This window comes from Girardinichthys multiradiatus, chromosome 4 (assembly GCF_021462225.1).
Source record: "Girardinichthys multiradiatus isolate DD_20200921_A chromosome 4, DD_fGirMul_XY1, whole genome shotgun sequence".
NCBI classification, from domain to species: Eukaryota; Metazoa; Chordata; class Actinopteri; order Cyprinodontiformes; family Goodeidae; genus Girardinichthys; species Girardinichthys multiradiatus.
In genome coordinates, this window is record NC_061797.1 from 34,967,608 (window position 1) to 34,992,518 (window position 24,911).

The 24,911-nt window shown below is 37.0% G+C and overlaps 1 protein-coding gene across 2 annotated transcripts in view; it reads left to right on the forward strand.

Moving 5' to 3' along the window:
- LOC124867315 (MAM domain-containing glycosylphosphatidylinositol anchor protein 1) overlaps positions 1-24,911 on the forward strand; it is a 287,734-nt gene that overhangs the window by 203,398 nt on the left and 59,425 nt on the right. For both annotated transcript variants that reach the window (XM_047363702.1, XM_047363703.1), the window contains exons 10-13: positions 4,924-5,190; positions 5,301-5,449; positions 21,598-21,778; positions 21,908-21,931. In XM_047363702.1, the coding sequence (XP_047219658.1) occupies positions 4,924-5,190; positions 5,301-5,449; positions 21,598-21,778; positions 21,908-21,931 (621 nt within the window). The remainder of the gene's footprint in view (positions 1-4,923; positions 5,191-5,300; positions 5,450-21,597; positions 21,779-21,907; positions 21,932-24,911) is intronic.

The following is a 24,911-nucleotide window of genomic DNA, read 5'->3' on the forward strand; positions in this document are numbered from 1 at the left end:
TGTCCGCAAATTGTAATTCCATCATGGGGGAAGAAGTGGAGGTGATGGAGGAGTATAAATACCTCGGCTTTCACCTGGACAACAGACTGGAGCTGGAATGCAACTGTGAAGCCGTCTAAAAGAAGCTACACAGCAGGCTGTGCTTCTTAAGGAAGCTTAGGATGTTTGGTGCATATCTTCTATAAGTCTGTTGTGGAGAGTGTGATCTCTTCTGTCATCATCTGCTATGGTAGCAGCATCAGAGCCAGTGACCAAAAAAAAAGCTCAACAAGCTAATAAAGGAGGCTGGCTGTGTTCTGGGGACTCCTCTGGAACCTCTGAAGATTATTGTGCAAAGAGTATTTTCATAAAATGAAGCACATTGTGGAGAACCCTTAGCATCCTCTTCATGATACTGTTGTACAACAACATTGTGTCTTCAGACAGTGGCTTCTTCAGATCTGCTGTAAGACAGACCACTACAGGAAGTCCCTCATGCCCACAGCCATCAGCATCTACAACGGCTCTTTGAGGAAACCAGTATATGAGCTACAGCAACAATAATTTTCTCTTTGGGATTAATAAAGTATTTTTGAAATTTGAATTGAACTGAACTGAATTATTACAGAAGGGTTTCAAAGGTTTGTGTCATTCCATTTTTTCAGATAACTTCCTTTGTGGACTAGTTAGCTCTAATGTCTTTGTATGTAGGGATTACTTTGGTTGCTAACATCTGCCCATTAAAAATATTTAAACTGAAAAAATACTGATGTGTTCATGTCTTTTCCTTACCCACTGTACTTGATAAAATAGCACAAATTACTTCATTCTCTCCTTTTCTCTCCTCTGGACAAAGTATTTAGAAAGCTTGCTAATGGTGGCAGGGTGCAGGGCCAACACTCTGTGAGCACTGCTGTCCTCACTGGGCCAATTCTGATTAATGGAGCAGGTGGCCACCCCACTTTGGACTGAGAAAAAAAAAACAGAGCAAAGAGACAGATACATGAACAAGTCTATGAGTGAGAGATATGGGTTTAGAAGAGATGTTGTAACAAGAAATCCAGGAAAGTGGAGGAAAGCATGTTGAAGTGCTGACCAAAGGAGAGAAAAAATTGGCAAGTAGAAAACAACCTAAATGAAAACATGTTTCTATGGCTACGGCATTAAACATGCAGAAAACCAGACCCTTTTCCCTATTGTTCATTTGACCTATTTTATTCCCACCTCTACTTTATATATTTTGTTTATTTTATTATGTCTTTATTTTCTTCTTTTATTTTTTGTGGTAGATCAATGTGAAGAAAGAATATTATCATTTTATGTGGCAGATATAATTAAACAGATATGCTACTTTTGCCTGTCCCACTTCCATCTTTGCCTCAGATCCTTTCTTTCCTTTCCCACTCTGCTATTTTCTCTAGAGCGGTGGATGTTTTTTCTCATTGCCACTCTCATCATCATCAATCAGCCAACTGTTGGCTGTGAGAGAAGCCCTTTCTCTGTCTTGCCATTCTCTTTCCTGCATCCTCTCATTTCCTCAGCACCTCCCATACTCAATCACTGACTTTTTCACACCACGCTCTCTCTGTCATTCGTCTTCCTCATTGTTGTCTTTTTTTAAGAGCCCCCCCCCCATACACACATACCTACCCCTCCCTCCCAGTCTTGTGTAAATGTACTTTTTACTTTGGGCTTGATCAGTGTTGCATTCTAGGATGGAATCCATTTTATATTCAATAAGACAGGTAGCAATGGTGTGCTTACATGGATTATAGCATTCTGACAATGAAACATCGAGGTATAGTAGCATCAGCCCCAAATGAGGAGGAAACGAATGCAAAAATGAGGCTTGTGAGAATTTGCACAGTCAAGTCAGAAAGGAATTTCCCATGAGCTTGAAAAGTATAATATACTGCCTGGAAACTTTTGTAATTGTTGCAGAGAATACATAAAGCAAGGTAAAGGATTTTAATAATAATGACTTTTTTACCTAGAACCCAGAGGAAGTGGGATGATTTATAAACTGCTTGAAAACAAGCTCCCAACTCACCTTTCCATTTCTTCAAACTTTATTCCCTAATTCTAATACCACCGCTTCACAGTTTGCTTGTTCCTCTGGATTTTCACTTTTCTTCAGTTCTTGGTATGCATATAGGCTCAAGGATTACCATAAATCTTTGATTTCTAAGACATCAGAAGGAGATTTTACACTTGGTTGTGTTAAACAGGTTTTAACTGTTTAACGGTAGCAAGAGATGATGCAGAGCATGAAACCTAGTAATAAAAAACTTACTATGATAAATAAGTTGTCTTGCAAACTTATTTTTTAAAAGGCTGTTACCTCTTGAATGCTGTGTGGAACCACTTCTCCCTGCAATTGCAGTGGCTATTCTTTTTGGCTGTGTCCCCACGAATCTTGCACAATTACAAACTAAAAAGATTGATTATTCTTTACAAAATAGCTCATGCTCTGTCGGACTGAATGGACAGTGTCTGTAAACAGCATTTTCACATCTTATTAACTCTCACCAGCTTTCCTGTCCCTGCTGAAAAAAAGCATCCCCAAGCATAATTCTGCCACCACCATGTTTTACAATAGGGATGATGTGTTCAGGGTGAGGTGATGTATTCTGGGGTAATACAGTTTTTAGCCACACTTGATGTTTTACATGAAGATCAGAAAGTTTAGTTTTAAATTTCCTTTTTTATCTGACCAGATCACTTTGTTTGCTATGTCCTCTAAATGGTTTGTAGCAAACTTCACATGGACTTCTTATAGCTTAAGTGTTTCTCTTTGTGCCACTTTTCCACGAAACCCTGATTTGAGTAGTGCATTAATAATTATTGCCCGGTAAGCATATTATCCCACCTGAGTAGTGGAGCTCTGCAGCTCCTCCAGGTTTAACTTGGGCCATTTGGCTGCTTGCTCATCCTGTCATTTTCAGTGGATGGCAATGGGCTCTATTTACTAATTTTATGATCATTAAGGGGCAATTGGTTCCACTGTATTTTATTCAGCAATAGAGTAATAAAGATTAAATAAATAGGCTAAATATATGCAAACATATTTAATATATTTGTTATATGATAAAATTATGTTTTTAGGTATATTTTTCTTTCACTTCACATTTATGTGACACATTGCATTTGTCTATCACATAAAATCCCAAATAAATATATTTATGTTTTTTGGTTGCAACATGACATAAATGTGAAAGAATTAATAGGTTAATACTTTTGCAAGACAGGGTATGGAAAGTTTTCAAGAGCTTATATGAACAGTATGTGACAGTATTGGTTATAAAACTAAAAAGGTCAGAAGCTATGTAGATTTCACCTTTTCATGTGGACTCTTGACCAAATAGCAACAGGCAGCATAGAAACTGAGAAGGTAATGTTGGAGTGGTTTCGAGTCTCCTTAGCATTCAGGTGCTCACTCGTGTTCCTCAGACTGAAGTGCAAGCACAGAATGATAAACTGGTTTCAAACAGGAATTTGGTCTGGCTGCGTTCACTGGTCTGTAGAGTACAAAAAGTACAAAAATCTGACATTTCACTCCAAATAAGCGCAACTGTAGTTCATTCCTACTTTTTTCTAGCTGAAAAGGGGTTGAATTTATATACATTTTCAGATTAGCCTTGTTTTTTTTGTTTGTTTTAATTTAAAAATAAATAAAAAATCTAATTGAAAAACAAATCACTTTTGTAAATTTTACACATTTTAAGTTAAAAAAGATACAACTAGTTGCAACTACTTGTTGCAACTACTTGTTGCAACTAGAAATACATGCTGTAAAAAACTTGTAGAAAAAAACATTGCACAAATTCGACATGGGCAGGCATGACAAATAAGAGATAATGGGTTGGAAACACGAAAATCATACAATTCTGTGTAGGTAGTCACAGTTACCACTATTGAACTTGTTAGGAGGATACACAAGCCATGATCATAGCTTGAAAATGTATCTGACTAACTATGAGCACAGAACAAATATGCTTTATTCAGTCTCCTGTTAAATGTTGTGTTGTGTAGCACTTAACTATGGAGGTGGGATTGAGGGTTTTCTTCTTTTTTTTTTCATGCAACATAAAAATCTGAAAATTGTCGCTGTGGGGTGAGTCTTAAAGACAATCTGTTAGAGGCTGCAGAAGACTGGAGACTGGTAAGGAGGTTTACCTTAAAGTAGAATAATGACCCTAAACACACAACCGGAGCTACAATGCGATGGTTTAGAGCAAATTATATAAATGTGTTGGATTAGGCCAGTAAAGTAGCAGAGAATTAGAACCTTGTTAGAACCTGTAATCTTTCTTTCAGTCAAATTAATATTTTCATAAAAACAAGATAAGATCATGTTTTTCATCCTCTGACGCTTCTGTAATCCTTTTGACTTTCCTCGCTTACTGGTCTGTGTCTGCCTAAATTACACATAAAACATAGATTAAGAACATAATTACTCTTCTGTGCGTGATCAACTTGATGTATAAGGGCTCAACAGTGATGCAACCTCACCTCTGGGGGCCTTACGACAAAATCTCAACACTGTTCATACAGCAGAAGAACTATTAGTGTCTTGTCTATCTACATGATTAGCCATAGGGTGAACTAGCCGAGCTGTGATTTGTGACAGAGTAATTTGGCTGTGTTGTGTCTCTGCTGACCCCAGGGCAACAGTAGCTAGTCAGTCATTAACCGCAAAGCCACATATCACTTCTGACAGGTTAATAACTACCAGTTAGGATTGGTTGGCAGCAGGGATGGGATTGCACCTTGCTATGCTTGATCCCTTTGGCAACAACAGTTGTTCTGTGTCAGATGATTTGTCAATGCTTATGTTTTGTGATTCTCTGAAAACATAATGAAAGAAATAAAATAATGATTAGTAATTTCATAATCTTTGATAATGACCATTAATTAAAAGGAACTGGTGTGTTGACTTTGCAGACCCTCCCATGCTGGACCCAGTCTTTCAGGATGTGCGTTCTAGGAACTTTCAGATAGTGACCTTGAGATGTGCTGTGCTGCGGTCCAACCCTCCTCGCCTAACAGATATCCGCTGGCAACGTAACGGCGAGTTCACCCGAATGTCTATGCCAGACCTGAAGCAGACACCAGAGCTGAAGTTCAAGCTGGAACCCACTAGCAATGGCACATATGAGTGCCGAGTCAGCAATAGTGCAGGAACATCAACATGCCGGTTTAATGTCTCTGGTAAGTGAAATGAAAAAAAGTAATTTATTTATTAGCAATATATGTTCATTGATAATCTACATGGTGAATTTTTACCACTATCCTTTTTTGCATTTCTCTCTGGCCTACAGCACAACCATACAATGCTGAGTTTTATTTTGATACACCAAACCCAGTGCGGATTCTAAAGGGAAATAATTACTCCTACAACCTGCAGTGGACACAAAGGGACCCCCAGGCCACAGACCGTATCATTGGCTACTGGCTAAATGTTCGTCAGGTAAAGTACTTCTGCATAAACACCTGTAAACAGCAAGAGGTATTTTGGATTGCTGTGCAACTGCACACAAAACAGTTGTGTCTGTACTTATATTGTTATATATGCATATGATCTGGAAAACAGTACTGTGGTTTGACAAACACAAAGTCGCTAGTTTGTTTGCCACATGCTTTATTCTGACGCTTAACATCTCTAAAGATTAGAGAGACTATTAGGATCTAAATAGTTTGATGTAGAGTACTTGCGTAAATTTGTTAGTTTTTGTTGGTATTGGTTGTTTGATGGAAAGGGTGCAGAATAGAGCTAGAAACAAATTGGTAGAGTGAATGCAGGGAATGGAACAAAGGTAGGGACAGCAAAGTCGGTCAGTATAATGGAAGACAAACACAAGCCAGCTCTCCTAAGTTTGCAAAAGTGACCTTGAGTGGAAGGCATAATAGCTTGTGTTTTTGTCATTCATTTTGCACACTAAGTGAACATGAGGCTTTACGAGGGTTTATTAGTGTCAAGCATTTGAAGTCCATCATTATACACCTGCTCTGAATACTTGATATTTTTTGCAAGGCCCCTTAACTTTTTTAATATTCAATTTGTTAAATTGCTGTCTTTGAACAAATTGCTGCAATCAAGTTAATTCTGAATACAAAAGCATATTTAAATAAATCTAAATGTTCCAACTTTAAATACAGTTGAAACTAGATATTTACATAGACCATATAAAAGGGCACCTGGCCTTTTCTTTTTATTAATCTCGCATCAGACTAAACTCTCTCTGTTTTAGGCTAGTTAAGATTACTGACATTTTTTCTATTGAGTGAAAGCCAGATTAACTGGAGAAAAATATATTTTTTTCTGTCCTCAAAGCCAGATATTTACATACATTTATTTCCACAAGCATCTCACAACAGTTTGAAACAATTTTGGCCCATTCTGCCTGACAGAATGTGTGTAACTGGTTCCATACTCATATCTTCTAGCTCTGCTCACAAATTTTCTGTAGGGCTGAGATCAGGACTTTGTGATGGCCATTCCAAAACATTGACTGTGTTGTCATTAAGCCACAATGCAACTCATATGGTGATATTATTAGGGTCATTGTCCATTTGGAAAACCATTTTCACACAAGGTTTGACTTCCTGGCTGATGTTCCATTAATACTTCTACGTAATGTTCTTTCCTCATTATACTATTTATTTTGTGAAGTGCAAGGCTCCCTTCTGCAACAAAATAAAGACACATGATGCTCCCACTCCTGGCCTTCACTGGTCAGATGGTGTTCTCCGCTTGTAATCTTCCCCTTTATTTCTCCAAATGTAACAATGGTCATTATGGCCAAACACTCCAACTTTCATTTCATTCATGTTGCTTTTGGAGTATTGGCTTCTTGCTGTCAGAGTGGCCTTTCCACCCATGTCAGTCAAATGTTATTATTATTGAAAAAAAAAAAAAGATAGACTTTACATAGATGTGAGCTTATTTTCATGGCCATACAAGGAGTGTTACATTAGGCACTTAGTTACATTGCACTCACAAACTGGACTGTAGTGGAATAGCTTCAATAAATGACAAGTCTGATCCTGCAAGGTATAAATAATAAGGAATTTTGCACCATTGGTGTGTGTGGTTTGTTTGAATATTTGTGAGAAAAACACTGAAGCAAAGAATATGCCTAGTCTGCCAGTATTTATGGGATAAATCACTAATCCCCCTCTTTTTTTGCCACAGCTCTTTACGTTTTTAAATAATGTTTAGGAAGAAATTAAACCAGTATAAATCTTTTGTTGTACACTTCCTATGACTAAAGATTTCAAATCCGACTTACTTATAATTTTGCCTCTGTTTTTCTTTCTCTTTCTACTGGGGTATCTTCTTGTTATGAATCCATATACAGGCATGGCATTTCATTGCATTTCACATTTCAGCATTACTGCCCTGACTAAGTGCACATTGGTATCAGATGAACCGTACTTAAATTTAAATAATTGTTGCTGTTCACCTGCACATTTTTTTTTTACAAGTACAGAGCAACAAGAAACAGAAAATAGAAAGAAAACAGTAATAGTGTGCAATGAAGCAAGGGTGCAAAATGGAGAACTGCAATGCAAATTAAAGAAAAACATGAAATCTCACACATCTTCTTGAAGTACAGCAGCAGATCATTTAAATGAAATACCATCTCAGTTTCACAACCCATATATTTCTGCTACTTTTTTTTAACAGTTCATCCTTTTAACACCTTGACAGTCTATCTTTTCAGTGGATAGAAAATGATGTAGAGTCCTAAGGGAGACACGCAAACTCTGAGGGAGATACATGAGGACAAGGATCGGTTCAAGTATCGCTGTGCTGTTTGATCTGAAATATGTCTGCAACACTTCATTTGCTTGTACTCACATTTTAATTTTGTGTTTTTCTGATGTAAGCATGTGTACATTTATTTGACTTTATCCCTTTGGTTTTGAGTATGTAAATACTGTGTTTAATTACCTACCAGTGCATTTACCAATATTCAGAGTATCCATGTATATGTATGTACATATGCCAGTCTGTTTGCTACCTTACTGTGGGGGGATTTCTCTGTGTAGGAATTACTGTGTTGACAGGTTGTCCTTATCCTATCAAGCTGACCATACAACCTATTTCTTTGCACTATAATCTTCATCCAAAGCAGCTTTGGAAATCGCTGCTTTTACCTCTAAGACATAATTGTTATATAATAATTTACCTTTTTTCAAGATGAGAGCCAGATATATTAAACACCTTGATGTTCATTACATAATTTCAATAGTTTACACGTTTAAAGGTGTCTAGAAAGCAGTCAAATGTTGAAGAAGGGTGATGTTGATGATGGGAACTGTGAGCTTAGGCCTCAATAGACACTGCATCGGCCATCCAAGATAAAAAAGTATTGTTACCAAAGTCTCCAGCTCTAATTTAAGTTAATTAAGTTATATATGATGTTTCATTTAGTGAGGAGGAGAAAATCGGGAAAACTGTTGTCTGAGAGCAGTTACTCAGAGACCAAACACCCTACCCAGGAATTTAAAAGCTCTCTTGAGTCTTGTTAGGAATAACCATTCTTATTATAACTTATAGATGAGCTTTCACACACACACCATAATGATAAAGTATAAATCTTAATGTTTTCACTTTGGTAAGGATATGGATAAGACGCATCACTGACACACATAAGGACAAATGACCAACAGTTTATCAAAAAGTTTAGTACATTGGGTTTGATAGTGGAACAGTCTGTAACTGGGTTGATTAGAATGTGGCAGCCACACTTAGATTGAGGGTTGGATACCTGCTTACACACTCTATCGGATAGACACCACAATGGTGACACAGAGTCTACTTATAAACGCTGAGGTAGTGAACATCCCTTGCATGGGAGTGCCAGATATACAACTATGTGTGGCCTTTTTTCGAGGCTGCTTTGTCACATTGATCACCGAGCAGATCTAGGACGGGATCCTCAGCGTTGATCTCTGTAACCATTCCTCTGCCTTATTTGGATTAAAAGTGTTAAAAGTATAGTACAATTCCACCACCCAAACTCTAGTTCTAGGACAGAAAAAAACAGTTCTATCCCAGCACCTGTTTGCTGCTGGGCCGGAGGAAAGAGCAGCTTTTGTCAGGAACTAGGGGCAAGCTCCTGGGAAGCATCAGCAAATCCAAACCAAATCTTAGTTTTTTTGATGGCTCTAATTTAAAAAAATAAAAACACAGTGCTTGAACATATTGGGAAAAATAATAATACCAGAGGCTGACTGTTTCTTATCTTCCTTCTGTTAATTTTGAAATCACCCATCACTGAGATTAAATAGGTCAATGTGCAGCACACAGCTGCGCTCACAGCTGATTTCCCGCCAAATCCATTCATGTTATTTCCAACTCAGTCCTTTAACATAAACATAAGTTGTGTTTAACTCTTGTTTTTCAGCTGCTGGTGTGGATGAGAGATTAGTTAATAAGGACTGTGAAGCCTTCACAAGAAACGCTGGTTGTTTAAAACAGTGTTCACAAATTAAGAGGGTTATATCAGACCATCTGTGTGCATGGATACTGAGGTAAATATTTTTTTTTGTTTTGTTAAAAAGGTCTCCATGCATAAAAACAATAAAATGAAACTTGAGCAGGATCTTTGTTAGAGGAATTGTAAATAGGTTCCTCCTTCCTTCCTGCTTTGAGGCCATTCTGTGTAATTCATCACAGTGGTGAATAAATGCTCGTGATAGTACAATTGTAATTTGAAACCCTAAAATTCTGTCAGCATCAGCACTCACATTTCTGCCCAACACTTAATCACCACAATAACCGACTTTATGTTAGTGAGCCATACATACAAACAAGTCTTACATTTCTACACATAATGAGTGTCGGGTTTAAACAACCTAAAATACTTATAACATCACAAAAAGAAGAGAAAGACAAAGAATTGGTTATTTACTCACTGCGAGGAGAACGGATAGAGATGTGCTTTCAGTTACAAATCTCGCACCGCTCTGAAAAACATCTGTCCGTTCCACTCTTTTTATTATCTTTCGGGGGTCCCTAGTTACAAAGAACATTACTTTCTAAGGATGGGAAAAAACAGCTGCATCGTAAACAGGTCATAAACACCATTATCTTTTAACAACACACTTCCACAGGCTCCATCATTTTAAGATCAGTGCGTCTTCTGTTCAGCGCAATCAGCCTTCATCTTTATGACCTCCTCAACTGGACTGCTCCTTCTCAGCTCCATTTATGACCTTTGCCTGCAGACAACTCACACATCCGTTACTCACACAAACATCATGAAAGGTTATAAGATCAAATAGTCAAGTTAAAGAATAGGAGAAAATATAAGATAAATCTATATTCAATTATTCCAACAATGAGTATATGTTTTAGTCTTGAGGGCTTAACTGCCCCATAGTAATGTAGGTGCTGAAACATTATTCAGAAGACACCCACTGTCAGGCCCTGAAAACTCTTAGTTTGTCTGCAAGTAGTTTTGTCACATTTCATTTGGCCCTAAAATGTCACTTCAAGCAAATGCTATGTGGTGGAAGGGATGGTATAATATTATCAGACTGCAAATGCAGTCATAGCGCCTCTTCTTTATGTGACTCAGACACAGAGAAAAATTATTTGCAGCTGAAGATAATCATTGTGAGAGGATTGTTTGGGGTTTTGATTTATTTCTTTTCTCTTTAACATGTCCTGTCACAGCATTTCAGGCATGCCATATAGCGTAGATGGTTGCCTACATGTGCCAGGGCAGTTTTGCTCTACATAAAGGATATTTCAAGAAAGTATCCTAAATGCAGGATTAACTTTATTAATTCCAGATTCAATCCAGCATCAAAGTAGGCAGGCCACATTGTTGTTATAGTAAGCTCTGTTTGTATGACCTTCAACCATTTAAAATATTCGTGTGTTGGTGCGTGGATGTGTGTATGTGGGGGGTGCATGTGTTTGTGTTGGTGGGTGAGCATAAGTGTGAAAATAAATGTGTTTATGTTGAGTGGGTGTATGTGAGTGTGGGTTTGTCACCTGGAAGTGTACATTTGTAAGTGTGGCAGGAACGGAAGAAGGCCTGCAATCCACAACCTCAAAGAGCATCAAAAGTAAGGTAAATAGTGAATGGCCTGCACTTGTATAGCGCTTTATCTAGACCGAGGGCTCCAAAGCGCTTTACACTACAATCAGTCATCCACCCATTCATACACACATTCACACACTGACAGTATTTGGTACAATGTAGCCACAGCTACCCTGGGGCAGACTGACAGAAGCAGGGCTGCCATACAATAGGCGCAAGGGGGGTGTAATATCTCGCTTAAGGACAGAATGACTGAGGCAGACAGAGTGTTACAGGACAAACTCCTATCACCTGATGAACTCCTAACATCTGAGCCTTGGGGGGGCAGTCCCTAAGAGGTCTAGAGGGAGAGATGCCACCAGAGCCCAGCACAGCCCCCAAGGCCCTCAACCAGCTCCATACACCTCTGGGAACTATAGGCCACCAGACAGGGGCCCACCACTCCAGGAATGCCACGAGCATCCACACAGACAACACCCATCGGGCAGCCCCTTGCTGGGGCCCCCCACGATCCCAGTCAGAGATCCAAAGGCCATCCTCACACCAGTCCCTGCCAAACCAGCAAAGGCGGAGCCAGGGGACCACGTGGTGCCCCCCAGCACCACGTGCCCCCTGTGTTGTTTGTGTGTGTGTCTGTGGTAATGTGATGTGTTTGTCATGAATACAGATGTGTATGTCTAAAGTGCATTAAAATTGGGGATGTGGCTGGGATATACAACACCTTACTTCTTGTTGAAAGCATTGTCCCAACCTAACCCCAAAGCCCTAAGTGTCTCTAGTGAATTACAATTAATTACAGGGCAAAAAATACATTAGCAGAGAGAGGCACAGCATGTGCTCCCACCATCCCCACAAGGCACATCGTCCCACACCCCAAGACCCTACTGCTATGTGGTGGTACATATGAGAGGGAGGAGAGGGTGGGCGCTTAGGCATTCCAGCCATCTTCTCACCTGCATAATACATCCAATATAGCCTTTCCCGAGTTGGCACCTAAACGGCCACAAATCTGTTTAAAATATTCCTTAAAAAAAATATTTTAGCTTTTTCTCTAGGTTTAAAGGAGTATGTTTCAAAAATTCTTAACTACAGTTTTGCAAATGATACCAAATTAACTCAGAAATTCTATGCATTTCTCAGTACCAATCAAAACTGCTAACATGTTCCTTTGTGCATGAAATAAACATGATAAAACTGTACCTATTCAAAGCACATGAATTTGGAGCAGGGATTGTATCTAAAAATTTGTGACAGGTTTATTCCGAGAATGTTATTGCTCATACATGAATAAAAAAGTTACATTTTGCTGCCAAATGTTTTGGAAGTGGAGTTCCTTTGTTTTTAGCTTTACTGGTATAAATCATTGAGTATGTTTGCCTTTTTTAATGCCTAAAATATTTAGGTAAAATAAGATGGATTAGCAATATTTCAAATGTTTTAAAAGGAAAGAGCTAAAATAAATGTGTCTGCATACAGGTACATCTTAGAAAATATGAATATCATGCAAAAGTTGAATACATTTTAACACTCATTTCAGATAGTGAAACTAATACATCATATAGATTCATTACACATAATGTGTAATGAAATATTTCAAGCCTTCATTTGTTAATTTTGATGATTATGACTTACAGATAATGAAAACCCAAAATTCAGTGTCTTATAAGATTGTAATATTACATATAAGATAAACAAACAACATTTTAAATACAAATGTCAGCAAATGTCTGAAAACTATGTTAATTTCTATGCACTCAATGCTTGGTTGGGCCTCCTTTTGCAATTACTGCATCAATGTGGCTAGCATGGAGGATGAACCTGTGGTGCCTTGATAGAGGCCTTCGGGTCAAGGGCATTGTTTGGTCTGGTGTCTCCCATCTTTCACTTGACAATAACCCCATAGATTATTTATGGGGTTCAGGTCAGGCCAGTTTGTTTGATAATCAAGCACAGTAACACCATGGTCATTGAGCCAGGTTTTGGTAGCTTTGGCAGTATGGTCAGGTGCCAAGTCCTGTTGAAAAATGAAATCAGCAGTTCCGTAAAGAACGAAGTATGAAGTACTCTAAAATTTCCTGTTAGATGCTGTGTTGACTGTGGACTTTAGAAAACAGTTTGCAAGCAGATGACATGGCACTTTAAATCATCACTGACAGTGAAAACTTCACACTAGACTTCAAGCAATGCAGATTCTGTGCCTCGCCACTCTTCCTCTAGACTCTGTGTCATTGATTTCCAAATGAAATGCAAACTTTACTTTCATCTGAAAGAAGACTTTGAGCCACTAAGCAATTGTTCTATTTTCTTTATCAAATCAGTAAATAGAATCCATAAAACTCAAGTTTTTTTTAGTTTTTTTTTACTATACAGAACAATTTGTAAATTGCATTTAAATGTAATGTGTACCTCATGTGCATAATTTTGATGGACAAACTTGCATCACCAAGAACATATATATGAGAGATTAGAAATATTAATGGCATATTACATATTCTAAATTGAATCAAATATGTGAATAATTTATGCAAATTCCTACCACAGCTATGCAGACAATGCATAGATTTATGAGTGGAGCTATAAAGAGATGACATGCAAACATCCATATTTTACAAAGAATGGCCACTCACTAGACTTACCACATACACATGATATTGCTTGATGTCACTCATTTGCTTAATTAGTGATGAAAGAGATTCATTAATAGATTAAAATTTAACCTCACACTTTTTTGTCAGTCCAAGTTTCTCAGATATGTGTCTGTGCCTGTGCTTCATGGCAGCCTATCTCCTCTTTCACACATTCTTTGTCGTGTTGTGTCTTTGATGACAATCTGATAAAGAAACAGCTACAAACACTTCCAGACTGAAATTCCTGGGAGCATCTGTTTGCAACCAATACACACAAACACACACACACACACACACACACATACACACGCATCTAGGTTGTAATATGGACTTTGTTATCTGACATCTTTCCTTTTAAAAATATGTTATGCATCTTTGTTAATTTTCCTTTTTGTTCTTACATGTAATCTAGAGGCATACAAAGACACACAATATGTTCTACAGAGAAACCGATCACAACACAGTTCAAACTGCAATAGGAGAAACTGTGAACCTCACACATCAGCACCTTGTTCATCTTGCATTTTTGAGCATGTACTAACACCACTCTTCTTTTTGCCTTCCATCCTCATGTAAGAAAGACCAGATAACTGTGTTTATCTTGAGAACATGGACGCTCACGCAGAAAGAGCCATCCTCTTTATTCCTGAAATTCAAATTTATCAAAATTATCACCACATTTTGGTTCTTTCACATGACCATAGTTTCTCTTTTTAGCTATATTAAAGAAACTCATGCTTTTCCTGGTAGAGTATTGAATAATTTATTTATGAAGCTACATAGATGTGCAGCTTGATGCTGTTTATTTTATAATGTACTGTAAACAATTGTACTGATCATGTTAAAACTGTATTATATACATTATATATATTGGCAAAAGTATTTGTCTGTCTACTTTTACATGTACATGGACTTTGATGACATCCTATAATTAATCTATAAGGTCCAATTTGTTGATGGACCCACCGTAGTTAGATGAGAAAACCACAATTGTAGCCTCCACACTAAACTTTATACACCTGCAGCCATGGAAGTGATTTTAACACCATAATTCTTTGATTTGGTGATGTGACCCAATACCTTTGGCAATATAGTGTACTTTTTAATCAAAAGGAAGTCCGTATTGTCAGTTATGGCAGTAAAGGCCAATATAACACTTTTGTTAACCATATAGTAGAAGTAAAAACAATATACAAGAGTAACCTAGAATCAATCAACAACTTTGCAAAGCAAAACCTGTCTCTTTGAAGACGTTTACTCTTAAAACTGAAATGTTTTTGTCTGGCCAATTGTATGCAGTGTTTTACAAAAAATATACACATTTATGTGGAGCTCTGCTGTTGTTACACACGACTCTACTTCAGATGCCATAGAAGGCCTCACCAGAAACCTTGAGAACAGACACTTAAAAGCGGTCACATTTGCTTATTACATTTTACATTTTAACTGTTCAAAATAGTAATTTATGGGTCAGGTTTGTTACTGGTTGTAAGGTCAGACCTAAACACAAATAGTAGGCAGATTTATAACCTTAATTTACAGCCAATGAATCTTATAAAAACCTAACCCATTACACACTGAAAGAAAAACAAAACACTGGCCAGCAAGACAAGATAGATGAGGCAGTTGCCATGGCAAAGTTAGGAACCTAAATAGTGGCAGTATAATTAGGAGATGAAACACAGGTGTAGCCAAAAAGGGAACTAAACACAGGTGAGCAGGCAGGCAGAATATTAAGTAAAGCTTAAGCTCTGGTGAAATTGTCCACACCTTCACTCTGTACTGCACTTTATAGTGAGTAAGACCTTTGCAAGGCAAGGCAAGTTTGTTTGTGAAGCACCTTTCAGTAACAAGACAATTCAAAGTTCTTTACATGAACCAAACACAGGGAAAGAAAAACAAATAAAGAAAAGTACATTGCAGTGCCATAATAAAGGCAGGTAAAGAAAAGTTTGATTACAGATCAAGATTAATGTTTCAGTTAACAGATTAAATAGAACAGACAAAGGCAACTCTAAACAAATGTGTCCTTACCCTTATCTAAAAGAACTCAGGGTTTCAGCATTTTTGCAGTTTTCTGGGAGTTTGTTCCAAATGGGGCATAAAAACTCAATTCTGCTTCTCCGTACTTGGTTCTGATTCTGGGGATGCAGAGTAGACTTGAATCAGAAGACCTTAGTGGTCTGGAAGGTTGATACAACAACAACAACAAATCTTTAATGCACTTTAGTGCTAAGTCATTCAGTGATTTATAAACTAAAAGAAGTATTTTAAAGTTTATTCTGTGAGATAGAGAGATACAGGATAAGGAGGACCATAGAACTGGGGTGATGTGCTCTACTTTCCTCAGTTTTATTGAGGGGGCTGGCTGCAGTGTTCTGGATCAGCAGCAGCTGTCTGATTGACTTTTTAGGCAGACCTGTGAAGACACCGTTGCAGCAATCAATTCGATTAAAGATAAACGCATGGATGACTTTTTCAAGATTCTGCTGGGACATTAGTCCTTTAATCCTGGGAATGCTTTTCATGTGATAAAGGCAGACTTACTAATTGTCATTATGTGATTCAGAAGGTTCAGGTCTGAGTTTATCACTATAGCCAAATTTCAGGTCAGACCAGTGGTTTCCAGCCAAAGTAACTGTAGTTGTGGAAATGATAGCACAACCATGCATTGATTTGTTGAGCCACACATGTGACTTTGTGGTCTCTCATCTAAAGTTCCATACTGACACAAAAAAGTCCCTGTCCTTCTGATAAGACTCAAAACAGTTAAATGTTTTCCAGGCACTCCAGTAATGTAATGTGACCAATGGTCACATCCTTACGGTGCCATTTGAAAGTTTAATTGCTCAAGAGGATATTCTTTACGAAACATTCTACTGGTAAGCATGCTTTATATGCTGAGAATTATGCTCTAGTGACAACTGCAAGCTGCTTGTGTCAGATGGCATAATGTAAAAACTAAAAGTGGATTTATGTCAATCCCATGAAGACAGACAATAAAACATAAGTCAGATGTTTATAGTCATTGTTTCAACAGGATAGTTTCTATCAATGTTTATTCAAGTACAAGAGGGGACCAGTCAAAGTCCAAACCAAGGGAAACCGACAATGTGTGTCAAGAATTGGGGAGAAAACATCACAGATGATATACAGAAAATGTTTGCAAGCTCAATTTCTCAGATTTGTGTTTGTAAAACATTTAGAAAACAAATAATCTTTTGATTTCACATTGTTCTTTTTAAATTTAGCTAAAATTCATTCAAAATTGTTCAAGCGATGTGTGTTTTCAGAAACAAAACAACTGTGATTAATATCATTATAACTAAACAAACAAATAATGTATATAAAACACTAATTTCAGAGGAAAAAACTGTAGTCTGTAAATAAAAAAAATATTATTCTACGTGATGTTTACTGCATCAAATATTATGTAAATTATCATTGTTTTATCTTACACATCTGCACAAGACAAATGTAATGTTGCTTTTCAACATCACACTTAAGACAATTTGTTCTAAAGCCTTATTTTACTCTGATGATACATAATTACTTCTGGTGGGACACCATAGAAATATTTATCTAGTTAATTATAGGCTTTGTAATAAATTTATAGAAAGATCAAATAGCAATAAACTATAAATAAAAATAAAAAGCACAATAAACTAAGTTTTTTTTTCAATTTAAAAACATTTTAATGGATCACTGAGTAGATAAATGATGATGTACAACAATTTGTAACTTTACGTAGTAGAAACTTGAATGTCATCCAACCTTACAGAACTAGATGCAGTTACATTCAAAAAAACTTACATCAAGCAATCCACCATCTTTACACCTCATACCCTTAAGTTATGCAACTAAGTTGAGGGAAATGTATTTTGTGACAGAGCTTTTAGTAAGAACCATTTAATTTAGCACAGTCATTACAGCCAATGCATTTTAATGGAAATGTGACAAGTTTACATCCTTTACATGAAATGTGTTTTCTTAACATGCCTCTCCACTCGAACTGAATGCATATTATTAAGCGAAAGGCAGAATAAAGTAAAAAATAAAATAAAAATAAACACCTTCTGGATTGAAAACATGCTGACACTGTGTAATCACCCTTTAAGCTGTTTATTTTCTCATCTTGTCTCATGTGATGACAGATATTCTTTGGCTTTAGGTTTTAAATGTTGTAACCTTGTAGTCATAATTGTCCATAAATGTTTCCTTTAAGAAATGCAGTTTCAACCACACTTCCAGGCTGTTTAATCATCTAACAATGTCATTAAACAGTGCTGCACTAACCACTTCAAGGTGCCTCAGAGCACCGCTCAAACACGTTGGGGATGGGGTGCACGACGCTGCATTCACTTGCACTTGGTACAGTAGTTCAAAAGTTATATGTGTTATTCTTTGTCAGACAACTTACATGTAAATGTTTATATACATCTTAATTAGCAAATATAGTATAATTCGAGTTTACCATCTAGACTCTGATTTCCCTACTCCATGGCCATGGAAGGATGAATACATTTCTACCCCTCTGTCTGTATTCTCCATGTCAGGAAATGAGAAGAGGGTCTCTAACCTCAGAGTCCAAGAGGGGTGATGAGGTAGCGCAGAGGCAGAAGTGAACAAAGCAGAAGCGGACCGCAGCTGGAGGTCTTGAAGCTTAAATAGACCCGGCAAATCATTAGTGTGTACTTTATATATTTGGGCACATGCGAGAAAGATCAAGTGTGTAGCAAAGCACAGCTCAAGTTTACTGTCTGAATTAGCTCACAGGCATCACCTCATTTTATACATGCTGTATTTTACGGTTTGGTAGTAAATCAAAAAAAGGTTAAATCTGAAAACCCACCATATACTTTGCTTTGTATGGTGTCAGGGAGTCCGGGTGGAGATCCTTCATGACTGTGTGAAAGGTTGGATCAACTGGCAAGGAACTAGACACAATGGCAGTGAGAAATGGAGAATGAACAGGCAGAACAGCTAGTGGCATAGAGTCTGTTTAGGAAATAAGGATTTGATTCAAAGTGTGTTGCCAAGTGCACACTTGAAGGGCTTGGGGCCGTGGCTGTCTTGGGAGGTTTAAACAGTAATTGGAGTGAGAGAACCAAATTCCTGGCTGCCAGGGCATGACTCACTGTGGTCTTGTCAATAAAAATGATCAGCTGAGGAAATCCAAAGAATTCACAGTATTACTTTTAAATAATACTGAAAACTAAGATCAAAGAACAGATACAAAATACAGAAAAAACACATGTTTATTAAAACATTTACAGTATTATTAATGCTTCCTGTTTTTTTCATGTCCTCTTCTTCAGTTTTGTCTCTCAGAAGCAACCACTGTGTACTGTCTTGCAACCATATAGTGGTACTAAGGTAATCACATGCTGACGATAGCAAACAATTTATTTAATGTACACAAATTGATGAAAACAGATTTTTAGATTAAAAAGACATTTCCAAAACAGGTTTGAACACAACTAAGGCTACGAAAGTCACTTAAGTTCATTATTGAGGATTTCATAGAAGACATAACAAAATGAATGAAGTCAAAAATAACTCAGTTCATTCATTTTGTGTTATCTGTGCCCAGAGATTTTCAGTGTTTTACAATCAAATCATATTATGTTTGAGGCATATTTAAATAACAAAATTTCTCCAAAATGGTGATAAGCAAAGTACAACTAATCAGAGACAGGTTCCAACTGTGTAAAACCATCAAGACAGAACATTACATCTTGTAAAGATATTAGTTACTAGCATGAATACTGTGCATTGAAAAAGTTTCCTTGAACGTATCTACATTTTGTTGTGTTACAACCACAACATTTAATGCATTTTATTGGGATTTCAAATGATAGAACAACAAAAAGTAACACATTAGTGTGATTTGAAAAGAAACGGATAATTGTATTTTTTTTTATTTATTACAAATGTAAATCTGAAAAATGTGGCAGGCATTTGTATTCAGCCCTCCATTGTCAATACTTTGTATGTGAACATCAATTTTCAAGTCTTGCTAAAATTTCTTTATTGGATTTAGGGCTTTGATCTAAGCCACCGGTGCTCTGGCTATAGGTTTAGTTCCCCCCCCCCCCCCCCCCCCCCGAAGGTGAGCCTACATCTTGGTCTATTTTGAAGTCTTTTGAAGCCTCTAGCATGTTTTTCTCTGATTGAGCATATGTAGCTCTATCTATCTTCCAACAAATTCTGACCATAAAGAAAAGCATTCTCATAGCATAATGCTGCCAATATCTTGTTTCACAGTGGAGATGGTGTAAATGTTCAAGAAGAAATCAGAAACCCTCCACTATTCACCTTTTTTGAAAAGTTCTCTGCTGATGTATGACAGGAATTAATGTTTTTGAAATCCAGCTCAGAAATGTTTTAAACATGTGTTTTTTAAATACATTTGCATATAAACGTAACATGGATTTGTGCTCATTTTTAATGTTCCTGATATTGTTGCTTTTGTTTGTTAGGGGTAAGCAAAATAAGACAAAACCTTTAACCTTTTTTTCCTAAGCTGAATAACAGCTGAAAAACACTTTGTGGGTTAGCTGAGTTAACAACTGAGTGTAGCGATAGGGTTATCTATTTTATCAACTTTTATGCATGTATTTTAATAAAAATAATACATCAGCAGCTATAAGAAATATTCAGTAGATCACATCAATATTTGAATAGATATGGAGCTTCTGATGAATTGTAAGAATCCTCCAAGGCTCCATTAGCTGAGCATTTAAGGGGTCAGTACACTACACATATACCATTAACACAAAATCACACACATTATCTGCTCACACACACATAGAGATAGCTCTTCTTCATGTGTTACCTGATAATGGCATGCAGTGGGTGTACCAAGTTGTTATAGTGAAGTGGCTGACCTAATGCATTAAATTGAGTTCACTGTCAGGTCTTTAAGTAGCTGGGATCAGAGACAGATACACAGCTAATGGATCCTTCTTTCCGTGGGTGGAATAACATAGCCATAGCTCTTTATTAAATGTGATGGTGACAGAAAAAAAAAAAAAACTTAACCTAAAAAATCACACAACAGCTGAACTTGGTTGACATCATATTCATTTTTTTATTCTTGTAAAACACAGCCAATTTATTTGATTAATTGTTGTTTATGTGGGGATTTATGTGATTAAGGTATACATTGCAATGCTTGCTGAAAAGCATAACAATCTGAACAGGGCCAGTTGAAGAAATATTTTTGATTCCTGCTTCTCAAGTAATGGCTATTGAGACCTTGTCATGGCATCGTTATGGCAATCATTTATCTTGTTGAGTGCTCTAAAACTGGACCAACATGTATTTTTTAAAGCACAAATTGCTGAGAGAGAGCTCCAAAGTAATGTTGCGTGTGATGGCCTCCAAAGCTTTTAATGAGCAAAGCAGGACAGATTTGTTTTGGGTATAAAATGAGACTGAAAATTTTATGGAACTCAAGACTATCTAAGCCCAAATGTATGTTGTCTGGAAAAATACCCAGAAGAGATAACTCATGTTTACTAACTAAAAATTTGACGTATAGGAAAATCTGAACAGTCTTGCAAAAGTAAGACAGTTTGAATAAAGTCTAACTCTTATTTTGTTAACTTCTTTCCTCAAAATTGCTATCTGTACTGGTTGTATTAGTGGTACTGATAAAACAGATAATTAAGAGTCTGATAAAAGCCTTTCAAGATTATGAAACGCTAATCTGGTTTTAAGTAATACAAGGAAGCATGTAAGGTCTACTCATTAATTTTGGGGAAACATTACTTGTACCCAATTTTAGTTTAGAGGAATGATCACTGGCAGAGGTGAATATCTGAATGTCAGCGCAAGCCAAAACAGGGAGGGTGGGGTTCATTGTGCCCCTGTGGCATTGCTCTTCTAATATTTGCAAAATGTTTTGCATTTCACCTGCACAGAACAAGCAGAACCTGGTCTCAAAGCAAATAGACCTGAGGGGTAAGGAGCCAGAGAAGGGTGTGCTGATGTCCCACACAATAACAGACCTGAGAATCCCTCTGTCCTATGAGGTTCGACTGGCTCCCATCACCACCTACAGCACAGGGGACTATGTCAGCCGAATCATTCTGTACTCAGAGCGTAAGTCTATCCTCAACTTTTGTGTGAGGAAAAATATTGTTTATGATTATTCTCACTAAGACACAGATAAAAACACAAATCAGATAATGCGCTTATTTCAATAATAATGCAATTGCAATTTTTTTACAGCCTACACCTACCCACGATCTTCAGGTAAGATCAAACAACCATTCTCTCTTTTTCCAAATTTCACTATTTTAAAGTGCTTTTGTGTGATTGTGAGGAATAGCCTTTTTCAAACCTTACTTCTCAAGCTAAGGATGATACCTTTGTTGTCCAACAGTGTCATATTTCTATAGATGAATTTGGATTCAGAGTTGGTTCACCACTGATACACTTTTCAGTTGGCAAGAGGAATAGTCAAAGAGCCAAATTGGGTCGCTTACCGACCTTATTGTAAATGGCAACTATTTCCACAAATTTATTTTCAGATTCAATGATGAGCCTCTCCTGTTTGATCTGTGTGCTCTCAGTTGATTAGACTATGAACGAAAAGTGAATATACAGTATGTACATTTTAAATTGTATACAAATGTATATTAAATTTAAAATGAAAAACTCATATATTATATAGTATCATTACACACTGAGTCACAGTTTATTTCTGTTTATTTGGATGAATATGGCTTACAGCTATTTTTCTCAGAATATTACATAAGACCATTTAAAAATGTTTATTAATTTTGAAACGTTATTTTCTAGCCATATTATGGCCATATAATGAGTTAAGAGTTTTTCAGCAGGGTGTCATTGACACCTTTCATTGGCAGGTATCCACCAAAGGTCATGGTTAAAAGCTGGCTGTTCACAGATTGCTGAATCCATGCATATTAAGGAGAAGTTGATTGTAAGGGAAAAGTGTTGCAAAATGTGCACAAGCACCAGGGATAATCACAATCTTCAGAGGATTGAAAGCAAAGCCCATTCAATAGTTTGTGGAAATTCACAGGTTGTGGTGTCTCTTGAGGCTCTAACTTAAGCCTCAAGAGACACCACACAGAGACATATTCAGGACATGAGCTTCAACTGTCACATTTTTTGTGTTAGGCCACTTCTAAACCAGAGACCAAATTAGAAACTTTTTATCTGTACTATGGAGTTGATTGTTGCTCAGTGGTCCTACATTCTTCTTTCAGATGAAGATACATTTTGCATTATGGTTGCATTATATTTTCCAACAAACAAAAAAAGGGAGAGACAAAAAATCCATGCTGCTTGAGGTCCAGCATGAAGGTTCCACAGTCAGTGATCTTTTAGGGAGCCATATCATATGCTGGTGTTGGTCAACTGTGTGTTATTAAGACCAAAGTCAGCACGACTGTCTATTAGGATATTTTAGAGCACTTTATGCATGCCAGATGCTGATTTCATGTTTCAGTAGGACTTGGCACCTGCCCACAGTAAACTTGTTTAAGCTAGATCCCACAAAGAATCTTTGGAAGATTCTCAAGAGGATGTTGAATTTTGTTACATCTTGGTTGTTTATTAGCTGTAAGGCATAATCTCCAAGATTCTGAGAAATAAACACTTAAAATGCATCACTCTGTATGTTGTAAATCCATATAATAGATAAATATTAGATGTACCTGTATTATCATAGGGGAACAGAGTTTGTTTCACCAGTAAATCTTGTTACAGACAAAAGGTGGTTAACAATGTGAAAAGTAACTAAGGTCTGAAAACAGATCTACATGTATAAAAGGGAAGCAACAAAGAAGTATACTTGTGCAAATTATGTCAGGCTATGAACTACTACCATTAAAACGTCTTACATCAAACTATACATTTTAGCTTCCATTTCTTCTGTATCTATTGGTTTTATTAGACAAACTTCCTGCATCTTCCTGCATCTCATATTCTCTCTTGTCATCCCCGTCTTTCTCAGTCAGTTGCGTCTTCTGTGTTTTGTTCATTAGAATACGCGTTGCATTTTCCTGGCAAGAGTGGCAGTTGGCTCTGCCAGGGTGAAGCAATTAAAACAACAGCAGATTGGAACAGACTGTGGGAACAACGGTGTAAATTGAAAGCTGCGCATGAAGTGGAGAAGGGTGTGAATAGTAATAGATTAGCTCCCTGAAACAAAAGAGAGCATGCGAGCCATCCTCATGGGGAGCGAGAGCCATGAGCATCTTTATCAGAATGTGTGTGCGTGTGTGTGTCTCCAGGATGCTCTCGCTGAAGCTGTCAGATTGGATGGTTTTAGATGGCTGTTTTTATACTCTCTTGTCTAGTGAGTCTTTGATAATGGCAAAGCCCACCAGATGGTCTAATGAAGGTGACAACACCATGGAGAAAAGCTGCTTTATCTTGCTTAACGAGAGACATCGGCATTAGCAATGATAAAAAAAGTTCTTTCTGATGTGCACTGTAACTCAAAAAGAAACAAGTAAATCCGAAGACAAGTAAGTGATTCCAATGATCCCAGAAGAATAACTTAAAACTTTAAAACTAAATCTGATCACAGCATCTGCCGATATTTATTATTACAATTATATTTTACAGCTGGAAAGTCTCACCATCCTCTTAAAGTATTCTTTTTTTTAAATGTGTTGCCACTGGTGGCCTTTATTTTGCAAACTGAATAACATGAAATGGGATGGAGAGAGGGTAAGACATGCAGCAAAGGTCAACGAGGCAGGACTGGAACCCGTGATTGCTGCGCAATGTACATGGGTTGCGCGCTTTATCTCTGCGCCAGTGCCGCGAACCTGTTAAAGTATTCTAAAGATATTTTTTTAACTTTGGCACTTACTTAATCAAAAACGTCCGAATGTACAAGTTAGAATCACTGTTTCAGGCATGTTAATTGAAAATAAAAAAAGCTCTTCTCAAATATGCAGCACATAAAAATAAGTTTTTTGGAATATAATGATACAGGATTGTGAAAATAAAGTGGAAAAGTAAAAAGAAAAAAGTTGTAGTTGTAATTATTCTTCTGATTTGATTTGTTGGTTGTATTAAATAAATAAAACAATTAATAAATAAGTGATTGCTTGGTGATAAATAATTATTTTTAATTTTTTAATTTTATTTATAATAGCCTGGAACATTCTTTCTGTTAGAGTCAGACTTTAGGACATGGGTAAAACGAGAAGTCAATGTAACATTCTATAATATTTACTCTGCCTTCTAC